This window comes from Aphanomyces astaci (genome assembly GCF_000520075.1).
Source record: "Aphanomyces astaci strain APO3 unplaced genomic scaffold supercont1.89, whole genome shotgun sequence".
Lineage (NCBI taxonomy): Eukaryota > Oomycota > Saprolegniomycetes > Saprolegniales > Verrucalvaceae > Aphanomyces > Aphanomyces astaci.
The window spans coordinates 74,167-86,745 of NW_009798352.1; the positions used below are offsets into that span (position 1 = coordinate 74,167).

The window sequence follows — 12,579 nt, forward strand, 5'->3', positions numbered from 1 at the left end:
TAGGTGACGTGCATCATATTAAAATACATGTTAACGTTATTAATAGTTACTTCGAAGTACTTTGTTCTGCTGAAGTCCACTGTTCTGTTGGATGCAGTTTTGGGTATAATAATAATAGTATTAATAATATACCGTATATCATGTGCAAGGTTGAAGTTGAACACTGAAACCCCCTATACAGTGTACACCCAAACTACATTCATTCATGATTCGACAACATCGTGATGGGGATGGTAGCCATTCAATAATCGTCAACTAACGTAAAATGCCAATTTATGACCTACAACTTTCATTTGATTTCAAAACATGGGCATATCTCCGTCCTGCTTGATCATTTTCGAATTCTAAATAGTCCTAAAGGTGGTGAACAACCCATAATTAAATTCTTATGCCTTATGATTGGTGCCTTTTCGTACGAAATTGGCACACACGTCATAAATTGGCTACTGGACCAGACGCACCCTATTGGCACTTTACGTTAGGGGAAGGTCCAAGTAGTTTTCAGAAAAAGCATGAGCCAATCAAAATTGATTTACCTCACGATTTAGAAAAAGACGTCAAGGACCTCTTTTTGCTCATAATTATTAGCCAATCAAAAGCTTCTCAATGAAATTTAACCAATCAGATCAATTGTGGATCGGTTTGGTCGGCGCGATTCGATTGCATTCCCCTCCCCAAATTTGTATCAAATCGACAATACTTGGAACCAATTTTTCATTTTGCTAAAAATATCTACTTGGAACAGGCCCTTAACTACATTATTGTTATGAGCCATGTCACAGGAGGACTGGTTGTAGTAAAGTTATTCGAAAACTCAGGTCCTTGCAGTGTAGGACCCGTCAGCCGTTCGCCGCGACGGACGCGCATGCGACGTGGACGACTCGAGGTACTCTGCTTTGGGCACATACGGCCTGTCGCCAGTGTCGACAATGTGGGGCAGTCGAATGGATTCAATCACTTGGGGCGAGTAGTGCACCTACAACACCGTGGCCATTCACGCATCCCCACTCAAATCGAAATGGAGCAGCATCAAACAACATACTGGCGCTGCCCGGCGACTTGGTCGTGGGGGTGCCGCCGTCGCTTTACTGTTAGTCTTGGGTTTAGGCTTGGCCGAGGAGGACGCTGTCGCATCGAGTCCCCCTCCCTACTTATTCCCAATGACAGATGAGAATGCTCAATATATATATTGTGGATTCGGTACAAATTTCCGGTCGAATCAAATCTCTCGTCGTCGAAATCGACTCACGAATCAAAGCTATTGGCTCTTACAGAAAGGCCGAGTGTATTCAACCAATCAGAACTCCAGCGAGATAAACCAAGCATACTTCGGAAGTTTATATCAAATAATATTTGTATATATATATGCATCCGTACATGGAGAAATTGATTGTACTGGACCACCACATCAATGCCACGCTTGGTCTTATATCGCTCGACCAAGTGCGTGTCGAGTGCTTCCTGCCAATTCGACCCATTTTTTGTGTCCGACGGGGTGTTTGAGGTGATGGTGGATGCCTGCTGGGGTGGTTTGGCGGACAACAACACATTGGCTCTGTCGCGTTGGTGGTTGGCTTTGGTTTGAGCGGCCACGAGCTGCTGTTCCACAGCCATCCGTTCCTTTTGATGCATCTTTCTATCGATATGTATTTACGTACCGAGTTCAAGGATAGTGTACGTACTGGAACAATTTCTCATAAAATTTGACCTTTTTCGACAACGTTTCGGTCATTTCTGTCAAAATCTACGCCCGTGGACCAATCAGAACGTCCCATGGTTATACTATTAGATACATACGTCAGTGTTGTTGCGGCTTTCGATTTTCGACCGCTTCAACACTTCGTTTTGCGAAATCATTTTCTCCAACTTGGACGACTGGTAGCTCAATTCAAGCGTGAGCTTTTCGTTCTCCAACACGGCGCGGCGGGTTGTGCCGTCCAAGCTACGCCAACCATCAACCACGACTACCGTCCACGACCACGATACGTACCTATCGAGCATGGCCTTCTCCATGTCACGCCGTGTCCGAGCCACGTCGTCGTCCTTCTCGCGCTTCATGCGCTGCAGATGCATGACGTGGCTCACCTCTACCTCACGCAGCCGCGCGGCGCACGCCGCTTGGATCTGCGTGTTTTCCGCTTGCAGTCGCGCGAGCTCCGCTTCCAAGCTGCCCTTCACCGCCTGGAACGCCTCCATGTCCTTCAGCGTCGCGTCGCTGACGACGCATTTCGACCGCAGCAGGTCTCGCTCCGCCGTGACAATGCCCAGCTGCTCCGTGACGGTGTGCACGGCTCGGTCCATGCGGCCGGTCTCGTCTTCTTCGCGGCTACATGGAGTTAGTCGAAGTTCGATCGTAGAAACAAGGTTATACCGAGCAAGCTTGTCCTGGAGCTCGTCGATGCGCTTGACCTTGTACATGATCACACGCTCTCGGTCCTCGATGTTGGCCTCCATGGACGCCTTCATCTCCTTCATCTTGGCCTTCATCTCGACGTTCTCCGCCTGCAGACGCACCAAGTCCTCCTCGCGTTGCTTCAGGTCAAACTGCACGCGCTGGTCCCGCAACGCCCGCTCCGCCGCCACTCGGAACGATTCTATGCCGTCTGGCATTGCGGCCATGGTACATGTAATGGACTGTAGTGTTGCAACGTTGAGCTACTGTACGTGGCTATTTTTAGAGTGATGCCATGCAGTTCTCCAACAGAACAGGGTGTTCTAACTCAACACTAGACGTGATGACTTCTGGGCTGTGGCTATAGAAGTCTTCAACCTGGAGATGGAGGATGAGCAGAATCACTGAATGCTGCTGGATGAATCTACATAGCCCTACTGTTTGTTTATCTCATGACAAAGGTCGTCAATACTCCGAGTACGTCGTCATAATGGTGACGATGTCGAAAGTTCGACAATAGATACGTCAAGTATAGTGAACCCAGTACAAACATATGGTTCATGTCACAAACATCATATATAAACAGCGTACGACCAACGATTTCGAACTCATGTATACAAATATATAGTTAAATATGCAGGACATGATGCACTTGGTTGTCGTGACCGTCGTGGAATGCGCGAATGTTTGGTCAAAGTACACAGTAGAATTCCAGGGACCATGCACAAGGAAGAAGCCCGCGCATTTGCCGACACATTGTCGGACGAAGATGTAGAGTACCTCAAGCAGGTGGCACGAAAGACTTGTGCACGTGTGGCCAGTGCTTCCCGCATGGACGCTTCCAGCTCCGTGACGTGGGAACCCATCGGACACAAAGACGGGGTCGACATCTATATTGGCGAAGTTAACGAAGGCGACAGCGGGTCGCGCAAGGTCAATACCCCCGGCAGTATGCGCAAGTACCTATGTGGAGTCACCTATGTGCCAGCATCCCTCGACGACATCGTGAACATCTTCCACAGCAAATCTGCCCTCCAAAAGGTCAAGAACAACGGAAGCCAGGTAACGTTAGGCACGTATGATACATCTAATACTCTACGTAGACGACGTTTAATGCATTTGAGCGAGAAATCCTCAACACAAAGACGTTGTACAAGATCCGAAAGCGGACGTCAAACGCGCCGCGGCACTGCATCTCCCTCAAATGGATGCGCTTGGGATCAACCGTCAAGGAAATGGACGACCGCGACTTCGTCTTCTTGGAGGTACTTCGAAATCCCATCGGCATACTTATAGTGAACACCTACTGTAGTTGTGTCATCGTGATGTAATTGTAGTGCCAAGACACGATCTTCGACGAAAAGGTCAAGCGTCGCGGATGGGTCTGCTCCATGCACTCTGTACAACTTCCGGGATGTCCGCCGCTCGATGGATACGTCCGCGGCAGCTTGTATCGCAGCGGTACGAGTCACCATATCGTCGCTTCGTCACCTCTCATGTTGTTGCAGGGTATGTATTTCGGGAAACCGAGACGCCAAATGTACTGCAAGTGGTGTGCATCATGGACATGGACTTCAAAGGTACTACATCTACTACTAGTAGTTACTAAATATACTACTACAATTCCCCGCGCTTTTTTTCATTTTCGAAATTGCCATGGACGGCTCACGACGTTGTTTGGACCAGGCACCATGAACGCCAACCTGTCCAACCTGATGCTCAAGTCGCGCGTGATGATAGCTGGCGCCATCCGCGAACACTTCCAGGCGCTCCAAGAAGAACTGAATCAGCCCCAGGGGGAGGAGTTAGATGCGATGCCGTGCCCGTTGTGTCGTGATTATCTTGCCTCGACTCGGTGCACTACATGCGACGACGTGCGTGTCGATGTCTTCCCAGTGCATGCAATGCTCGCTTATCTAAACGTCTTAACACGTAGGTGGTGTGCATGAACTGCTGCCAGTTGATCGATCCAGAGAATTCCGTATGTACGGTGTGCATTATGAACGGAAAGGTCGACCAACTCAATGCCAACCAAGCAAACGACACGGACTACGACGACACCAGCATTGGCGACGACAGAAGCATCTTGCTGCCGCCGACCGTACCAACGTCCAAGAATGCGAGGAAGCCGTCAGTCGTCCTGGCGCCGCTGCCGGACTTGGATGACGACTCGTCCATGTCCACCGAGGAACAACGGCAGTCCTCAGAAGACAACAATCAAACAGCTCAAGACTATGCGTTGACGCTTCAACCTCCAGGTTTCTTTGCCCAGCTGCTGGCCGCGCCGACTTATAGCCGTCGGCGAGACTTGAGTGATGCCATCAGTTACGTGGAGCCCGATGGCACGGACCCGCTGTATGCCCTCGCCGTGCAGCGACTGCAGGTCGCGGCATCCTCAGAGCAAGAAGCGACTCGATTGGCTATCGTCAACCTCTACTACAAGCATGTTGTGGAATGCTAACAGTGGTCCTCAACTGTGAAGGGGGCCTTTGGGATAATAAGTTTTGCCGCATAAATGCTAGCAATAAACTGTTTTAAGAACATTTAAGGGTTTATGTCGGGCTAGGATGCCACGAAAAATATCATAAAATGGTTGTTTTTCGAAGAAAAGTTGCCAAAATCGAAATATTCCATATTTCGATAGTTTGTGCGTTTGGATGCCACCAAAGTTCAAAAATTTATGCCACAATTTTCGGGGTTTTATGGCATAAAAATATGGACCGATTTGGTCCAACTTTATTATGGGGGTTGGTTTGTGTTCACGTTGAAGTGTTGCACTTCAATCGGAAATCGAATATTTTTTCCAATATTTACCTGGTATCCAGACAACTTTGGAGATACTTCTTTTCTCCATTTTTCATGGGATATGACACTTTGGGAAAATTTTGCAGACTTGCCAAAACGGTTTATGGCATAATTTTATGGGGTGGCTGGCATCTCCTTATTATTAGTAATAATAAGAAGTACGGAGGTGATGCCGTCAGCATCCATCCACCTTTGTGCCACAACTGGGCAATGTCGCTGGCACAGTTGTAGGCTGCTAATCGTGATACCGTATAATAATAACTTTAGTTAGTGTATACCGGTATGTATTGCGACAGGTGATATGTTCTCTAAATTTATTAAATTTATTGCGTCATACAAATTTGACGTATATTAACATATTCACACTTAGATATCAGATATTACAAGAAATCTATCAATTATTACAGGAATCGCAATAGATTAATACACATACACTATTTGGTAGCATTTGGGGAAGATGTGGTGAAGATGGAAGCTACGGCACGGACGGGCGAGCCTTCGGCCGCCATGAAAGACTTTGGCGGGAGCATTGATGTTGATCTGGTGACGCGGCACATGGCCTTGTTGACGGCACCGACGCCGTCGCCGCCGCTCCATGTCGAGGACATTCCAATGTTGGACAGCATCATGGACGACGAGCAGCATGCCCCTGTGGAAACAGAGAAGTACGAGAGAACGTGGCCAGCGGGCAAGATGTTTGGCGACGATGACAAGGACGTCGGCCCCGACCAAACGACTTAGATCAGAGTAGACATCACTGCTGCTCAACAGCCTAGTAGTAGAACGGCGATTAGTAAGCGTCTCGGGCAGGACTACCGGTACGTATGTTGCTACTAACGTTATTAACAGTTAAGTACTTCTTGTCGTTATTCTACTAAAATCCTGGGGACCTTGCATTCACAATAGCAACCCAGGCAGCCAACGGCAAAGCTTCAGTAGCCTTTTCTGTAAGAGCCAATCAAATCCACGCCGTGTCCTCACGGTTCATGTCCTCACCTCGTCAGAGACTTCTCTAAAAACCAACATACGACATTTGGTCTTTGTATTGAAAATGAAGAGTCATCTACCAGTGAAAGGTAATTTTAACCAATAAGACTAATGTCGGATAGAATTGTCTTATTCGCCAAGTTATCCATACATAGCTGCTGGGGAATTTGTCGCGATCGTTCTTGATGAGAACGTCGCCATATGAGTACAAAACTGATGAATACTAATAGTAGTACTAGTTGTAGTGTTTTGGACTTTGATGTACAGGTCAGGTACTGTACTACAGTAGTACTATTAATAGTACTACTTAGTGTACCACATACTTAATACTCGAGTACGTCGTACTGTTGTAGTAATACTATGGCACTAAATTGGCCGTTGTTGATTGTACCAAACAAGACAGTGCAAAAAGCGCTCGCAGACTTTCTACCTTCAATTACCAGATAGGACGGTTTACACGACATTTACAAAATAAATCAATTTTGACCACATTGAATCAACAACTCCACGAAAGCTGAGAATTAAAATGACTTGGTCGTGCTTCGAATGTCCTTATAACATGTATATAATTTGTACATGTCGTGTTTTTTAAATTGGTCGTATCGACGGCGTCCCTCCTCTTGGTTTGACATTTACATGTCACTCGACAAGTGTCTGCATATACACAGCATGGTGTTCGGGTTTGGATCGTCGTCCAAGGACGGCAACGTTAAGCCGCCCCCAACGCCAAAGTGCCCGGAACTTACGATGGAACAAGTACAACAGCTCAAAGCAGTCGCACACATGACATGCACGGACTTGGTGTACGCTTCGCGGCTGCTCCCAAACAGCAAACATGGAGTGCAGTGGACTCCCATGGAATCGCCCAACCCCCGACTTCGGTTCTACTCGGGAACACAGCAGCACAGTCACGTCACGACACATGAAGTACGGTACGTACGTATGTTCCGGCTTAGAATCGTTCGTGACATCCTTAACGTACTCGTCCCGTAGGTTCATGTGCTGCGTCACGACTGTTCATGCTGCCCTAGACGACGTGATCGACGTCCTCAATGGCAGCACTCGTAGTTCCGTACTCGCGAACGACATCAAGTCCAACTTGAACGGGGACATCCTTGCCAAGGCCTCGCTCAAGACATTCAAGTACCTCGATCGACTGAAGATTCGCCTGCGGTGGATGGTGCTAAAGTCAGCATCCCCTTACATTCCCATGCGTGACTTCGTCTTCCTCGAGTGTCAGAACAGCATCCGCGTCGCAGGCCATGCAGGTTGGGCATGCAACATGCACTCCGTCGCTCTGCCGGGCTTTGCCACGTTTGACGAGTCCCACAATGTCATTCGAGGGAGCTTTTACCGCACAGGGTACGTCGTCCTCGTCCTTGCGTGATCTTTTGAAAGCTTTCAATTGTTGATTTATACTTTTATAGCTTTTATTTTTTATAGGTATTCTAAAAATGTGATATATTTCGTGTATTCGTAGGTATGTGGTGACCGAGACAGACATCCCTGGCCAACTTCGGCTCGTGCACATGATGCAAGCAGACTTCAAGGGCACCAGCATGCCGGTGCACGTGTCTGACATGATGATGCAGCGCCGCGTGGCCAATATTGCATTCCTCCCAGCATACTTTCGCAAGCTCGTGTTGATCGATCGCATTGTGGCGGCGGCGGCCGACGAAAAGATCCCCCGACCAAACCAAGCCAGCGCCGCCAAACACTGCACGCAGTGTCGCAAGAAGTTTCCCCTCCTCGGCAAAAAACTGGCCTGTCGTCTCTGTGGCGAGGTAAAGTCGATGGTTCTCCCTCGGAATACGGACATATATATTGTCCTTTTTACCCAAAATATGGACTTTTGTGCGGATTCTTTGCCAAATCTATCATCCATGGATTCTTTATACTGACTTTTGTACGTCATAATGGTGCAGTTTTTCACACACCAATTCGATGTTGAATTGGTCGAATGTGAGTGGAGAATTTGATTGGCTACTTTATGAGTGTTCTGGGTTTTGATTGGTCGATATATCGATTTGGTGATTCTGCTCATTCGATTGAGCACCTCACTCCGATTTCGAATCGACTTGACAATACATGCAGGTTGCGTGCGCCACGTGTTCCCACAGTCTGCATGTTGAGCTCCATATACGTGGGTACAATGGCATTCGCGTGTGTGCCCTGTGCGACGCCGGCGACGACGACGACGACGACCCCAATGACCTCATGCGCTCGATCCTCACGGAAGGTACGTACCTAATGATTGCATTCGGTAGTACCTAATTCAGTTTGGTTTTTTTATCAGTGTTGATGCATGTGCCTGGTACCGAATACTCGAGCCCGTCGATCCCACCACGAGATGGTCGTGCCCTGGCTACCCTTCCTCGCGACTCGGACATTCTAGGCGACCCGAACGTAGACTCGCTTGTCTTCAGCGCGAGGCAGCCACAGCCATCCATATACTATGGCAGCACTTGCACGATTCCTGAAGACATCGAAGACGAGGAGCCGCCGCTCTCGTTGCGGGAACCAAGCCGAGGTCCGTCGGCCAAGGACTTGCGCAACATGTCGATTGCGTCCAGAGGCAGCCAAGTGCGAGGCCCCCGGGGCTTGGATTGGTTGGACCCGCTCGACTCATTTCGGAGTTCCGTGGCGAGCGGCATCCATTTTAGCCTGTACTCTGGTGCTCGGTCCACCAACGACCTTCTCCGTGACTCGAGTGACACCCACGAATTGTAATATGTACTTACGTTATGAGGCAGTAATACTGTATCAGTAGCCAATCAAATCCAATTCAACGTCAAATTCGTAATTAGTGTGACACTGCACGATTTTTACATATAAAAGTCAGTCTTACAAAGAATGGATCGATAGATGTGGGCGAATCGGCACAAAAGTCAGCCAAATGTTGGGTAAAAGGACACTAATATTGTGATAGTCGCTATAAACTTTTAAAATTCGCGTGGTTGGTCTAATCAATAGATTGAATCACGCTGGAGTTCTGATTGACCGACTATACTTGTCCGTCGTGTAAGGGCCAATGAAATCCACTCAAAATTGGATGAGCCAATAGCGTCGATTCGTGATTCGATTCGACGAGGTCTGGAAACTTGTACTACTAGTAGTACTACCGAATCCACAATACTGTATCGTGTGTTGTTTGGTGTGTACTATATAGTATTGTGGATTCGGTAGTACAAATTTCCAGACCCGGGAAAAACGGGACTCGAACCCGCGACGTCGAATCGAATCACGAATCGACGCTATTGGCTCATCCAATTTTGGGAGTGGATTTCATTGGCTCTTAAGAAAACACAAGGATAGTCAGCCAATCAGAATGTCGAGCGTGATTCACTCTACTTCCTCTGTTCCACGCTACAACCGACCGACACATTCCAGTAACCCCAAAATTTCATTTTACGGCCAAAATCAATGAGCCCAATCATGTTCGAAAGAGAATCGAAAATGAGAGGGGGTCTACCTTGAAGAAAACCAATTTTTGGCGCCCAAATATGATTTCGCCATCGGACATCCGCAAAAAGTTACAAAATAATTATTTTACAGTTTAAAATTGAGGGGCCTGCACTACGTATTGAATTGATTAGACAAACCACGCGAATTTCGGAAATATAGCGAAATGATGGCTAACGAGGCAAGAACGCGTTGAGCCAGCGCAGGCCCACAGGGGTGGCAAAGGCGGCAATGTGTCGCAAAGATGAGAGCCGCTGGACCATGACCTTGTCGCATACAGCTGGGGCCATGGATGGAGGGAACGTCATGTGGAGGACGTAGACGATGTCGACGACGCCGGGGAGTAAGAGGGATTCCACGGCCACAATGCCAGAGTTGCGTACATTCGCTCGCGGGAGGACGGATTCAGAAGCAGTCGTGTGGATGGCGGACGGGATCGAGTGCACGGCACAAAGAAACCCGTGTCGATTGTCGCTGCATATCATGGCCTCTTGACACTAGCCCACACACACACACATGTGTCATCATAGCACCACGAATTACATGTAGTAGCAGTACTGGTGATGATGCGTATGTGTGCCCACCCACCTCAACGAAAACGACGTCGCAGGCTACGTGGGCATGCATGAGTGTGTCGTGCTGCACGACCACGCGCTTGGCTCGCGTCTGGCAGATGGTCGCCACGGTCGTGCGCGTCACCACGTCTCGATGAAAAGCGTGGTTGAACTTTGGGTTGGCGCCTTGCAGAAGGCCCGTGACCGTTGCCAACGACGCCACCACGGACACCTTGGAGTACATTGACCGCTCCACGACGTTGCGGGCTCGTTGTTTGGGACACGACGTGGCTTGATATAGGTCCATGTGACGGCGTCGTGACGTTGTCGGAACCCACTTGGACCGAGCTGAGAGGTCCACGACGCAGTGGGTTTTAGCCAGCCCAAGCAGCAGGTCGTGACACGGCAACAACATGCGGAAGCACGCCCAGTACAGTGTCCTGATTGACTGACACCCGTCTGTCTACCAGCCGTCCGCGGCGGTCGAACAATCCAAGTGGCCGACGGGAGAGAGAAAATGGGGGGGGATGTTGCATCTGGGGAGAAATCGTTGAAGCTATTGACAAGAATCGGACCATCATACTGTACGGTACAGAACTACCGTATGACAAGTGATGTGTTCTGATACTGTAGTGCAATGCAATTATTATTGTACGAAAACTCATAGTTAACTACTCCTCATCGGCACGACCAGGTCATGATATCGTGCAGGGTCGTTTCAATCGTCGCGGCAACCCAAGCTTTCAAATACATGCATCAATAACGTAAATTAATATCCCTGAAGAGTGTTTCAGAATTGGCAATCGTCAACATCAAGTGAAGTCTTGGAGCAACTGTACGTACATACAGTAGGTGTGGTGTGTGAAGTACAGTTAGGCGATAGCTTGCAAACTGACTGCAAACTTGCCATCGGTTCTCTATTCGAATTCATCTACAGAAGTAACATAGATGGTCAATTTATGCCAAGTTACTCCCGATGGTCGTAGAATGCTAGAATACGGCTTTCTCGTCTTTCAGGACCGGGATTTCAATTCTGAAAAGTGCTGCGTGAAGCCGAATGGTTGAGCATTCTTCTAATGACTATTTCATCGGCTTGAATAGACTTCATTTCCACTCAAGTCAAGGCAAAATAGGAGGGACGGTTTATGGTGTACTGGAGGCTGCGGTTTATGGTGTGCTGGAGGCTGCGGGAAATGATCAACTTTACAATCCTCAAAGGATATGGCAGTACGTTGTTCATCATCACCATACAACCCGCTAGAATCAAATCGAGTTCAGCCTGACGAAGAAAGCAACGTACACAGCTTTTAATTGCCATTTTGAAGGATTGGCATCGTCCTCAATCAGATTGTGCTGAGTTGCTAGAGACTCCAAACAAAACGGTTGCATAACCTTTAAAAATATGACATTTAAATGTTAGAAAATTATAACATATACCTGGCAACCGACAATTGGAGGGGTCATCGGTTGGTGTTCCCGACAATTGTAGTGTCATGATTGGCTGAACGACAAGATAATTTCATTTCGTTTAGTGATTGGACGATTCACTTGTCGTGAGAGGACATTTACCCAACATGTAACATGTACGGCCTCTGATAGGTTGAAAGGCACTGCTATAAATAAAAGGCGACGTTTCATGATTTACCGAACAAATTCTTCATTCAGCATCATGAACGCAACCACCGTGCCATCCAAAGCCACCATTCAAGGGTCGTTCCGGGCTGCGTCTACGACACGGACGTACCTAACCTACCAAAAGCAGCTCTTCCTGTTTTGCCAGGAAGTTCTGGCTGTTGATCCTGTGTCCGCAGGGCCAAGTGCTTGCACGGACTTCTTCCACCATCTATACGGTCAGGGCAAGACAGCTCGCACCGTTGACTCTGCCAAAACTGCTCTTGTCGCATACTTTCGAGACCTCAAGGTCGACCCCAACCCTGCCCGAGACGTCGAATCAAAGCAGTACGTTGTTGGACTGCAAAAGTACAACAAGAAAAACAACATCGACGACGAAAAAAAGGCGCACCCCCTCTCTGTGCACGAGCTATCGTGCCTGGTCAACTCACTTTCGACAAGCCACCTCATTGTGGGTGTCATGTACCGGTTCTTCCTGAGTGCGAGCTACTTGGGCTGCTTCAGGATCAGCGAAATGCTCAACTTGACGTGGGATGATGTTGCCATGAAGCACGACGGCGACTCCCAGTAAGTATCACTTCGGCTCCGGTGGCACAAAAAGGCCAGTGTGCAAAGCGATTGCCAGATTTACCACCTTGTGGACGAGAAGTCCTTTCCTTGCCTGCGCGTGTGCGGTTTGTTTGGTGACTACGTGGATTTCGTAAAGCGGGCGAGTCCCAATTTGGCCACAAAGTCGTTCGTATTTCA

The 12,579-nt window shown here is 48.3% G+C and overlaps 5 protein-coding genes across 8 annotated transcripts; 3 read left to right on the top strand and 2 right to left on the bottom strand.

The window, feature by feature from the left end:
• Nucleotides 1–718: 718 nt before the first annotated feature.
• Nucleotides 719–2,825, bottom strand: H257_16620 (hypothetical protein). Of its 4 annotated transcripts, XM_009845119.1 has the most exons (7): nucleotides 2,372–2,825; nucleotides 1,991–2,326; nucleotides 1,798–1,942; nucleotides 1,683–1,744; nucleotides 1,378–1,636; nucleotides 1,043–1,147; nucleotides 719–976 (listed from the first exon to the last, which is right to left on the bottom strand). In XM_009845119.1, the coding sequence occupies exons 1-7, from the start codon at nucleotides 2,617–2,619 to the stop codon at nucleotides 815–817; spliced, it is 1,317 nt and encodes a 438-aa protein (XP_009843421.1). In that variant the 5' UTR covers nucleotides 2,620–2,825; the 3' UTR covers nucleotides 719–814. The 4 variants fall into 4 exon arrangements, with proteins under 4 accessions (XP_009843421.1, XP_009843423.1, XP_009843424.1 ...); XM_009845121.1 differs by having other exon boundaries at nucleotides 1,798–2,326; XM_009845122.1 differs by having other exon boundaries at nucleotides 1,991–2,825.
• Nucleotides 2,826–3,100: 275 nt separating this feature from the next.
• H257_16621 (hypothetical protein) lies at nucleotides 3,101–4,962 on the top strand. Its single transcript, XM_009845123.1, has 6 exons — nucleotides 3,101–3,454; nucleotides 3,496–3,657; nucleotides 3,730–3,853; nucleotides 3,901–3,972; nucleotides 4,079–4,266; nucleotides 4,329–4,962. Exons 1-6 carry the CDS (start codon nucleotides 3,113–3,115, stop codon nucleotides 4,851–4,853), a joined length of 1,413 nt encoding a protein of 470 aa, XP_009843425.1. The 5' UTR covers nucleotides 3,101–3,112; the 3' UTR covers nucleotides 4,854–4,962.
• Nucleotides 4,963–6,839: 1,877 nt separating this feature from the next.
• On the top strand, nucleotides 6,840–8,974 carry H257_16622 (hypothetical protein). The gene is made up of 5 exons (XM_009845124.1): nucleotides 6,840–7,116; nucleotides 7,178–7,546; nucleotides 7,665–7,968; nucleotides 8,279–8,423; nucleotides 8,481–8,974. The coding sequence occupies exons 1-5, from the start codon at nucleotides 6,854–6,856 to the stop codon at nucleotides 8,912–8,914; spliced, it is 1,515 nt and encodes a 504-aa protein (XP_009843426.1). The 5' UTR covers nucleotides 6,840–6,853; the 3' UTR covers nucleotides 8,915–8,974.
• Nucleotides 8,975–9,733: 759 nt separating this feature from the next.
• On the bottom strand, nucleotides 9,734–10,741 carry H257_16623 (hypothetical protein). Its single transcript, XM_009845125.1, has 2 exons — nucleotides 10,235–10,741; nucleotides 9,734–10,143 (listed from the first exon to the last, which is right to left on the bottom strand). Exons 1-2 carry the CDS (start codon nucleotides 10,613–10,615, stop codon nucleotides 9,820–9,822), a joined length of 705 nt encoding a protein of 234 aa, XP_009843427.1. The 5' UTR covers nucleotides 10,616–10,741; the 3' UTR covers nucleotides 9,734–9,819.
• A 1,128-nt stretch (nucleotides 10,742–11,869) lies between these two features.
• Nucleotides 11,870–12,403, top strand: H257_16624 (hypothetical protein; the record flags this gene model as incomplete). The annotated part of the gene is made up of 1 exon (XM_009845126.1): nucleotides 11,870–12,403. One exon carries the CDS (start codon nucleotides 11,870–11,872, stop codon nucleotides 12,401–12,403), a length of 534 nt encoding a protein of 177 aa, XP_009843428.1.
• Between the last annotated feature and the right edge of the window lie 176 nt (nucleotides 12,404–12,579).

Bases quoted from the DNA above. Each gene is read 5' to 3' on its own strand.
- H257_16620 (XM_009845120.1), bottom strand. From the start codon at position 2,619: ATGGCCGCAATGCCAGACGGCATAGAATCGTTCCGAGTGGCGGCGGAG. The intron at 1,637-1,682 runs GTACGTACACTA...ACATATCGATAG, and splicing joins TTTTATGAGAAATTGTTCCA to AAAGATGCATCAAAAGGAAC. The intron at 1,148-1,377 runs GTACGGATGCAT...GGGAATAAGTAG, and splicing joins AGTACAATCAATTTCTCCAT to GGAGGGGGACTCGATGCGAC.
- H257_16621 (XM_009845123.1), top strand. From the start codon at position 3,113: ATGCACAAGGAAGAAGCCCGCGCATTTGCCGACACATTGTCGGACGAA. The intron at 3,973-4,078 runs GTACTACATCTA...TGTTTGGACCAG, and splicing joins CATGGACATGGACTTCAAAG to GCACCATGAACGCCAACCTG. The intron at 4,267-4,328 runs GTGCGTGTCGAT...CTTAACACGTAG, and splicing joins GGTGCACTACATGCGACGAC to GTGGTGTGCATGAACTGCTG.
- H257_16622 (XM_009845124.1), top strand. From the start codon at position 6,854: ATGGTGTTCGGGTTTGGATCGTCGTCCAAGGACGGCAACGTTAAGCCG. The intron at 7,117-7,177 runs GTACGTACGTAT...CTCGTCCCGTAG, and splicing joins GTCACGACACATGAAGTACG to GTTCATGTGCTGCGTCACGA. The intron at 7,547-7,664 runs GTACGTCGTCCT...GTGTATTCGTAG, and splicing joins GGGAGCTTTTACCGCACAGG to GTATGTGGTGACCGAGACAG.
- H257_16623 (XM_009845125.1), bottom strand. From the start codon at position 10,615: ATGTTGTTGCCGTGTCACGACCTGCTGCTTGGGCTGGCTAAAACCCAC. The intron at 10,144-10,234 runs GTGGGTGGGCAC...TGTGTGGGCTAG, and splicing joins GCGACGTCGTTTTCGTTGAG to TGTCAAGAGGCCATGATATG.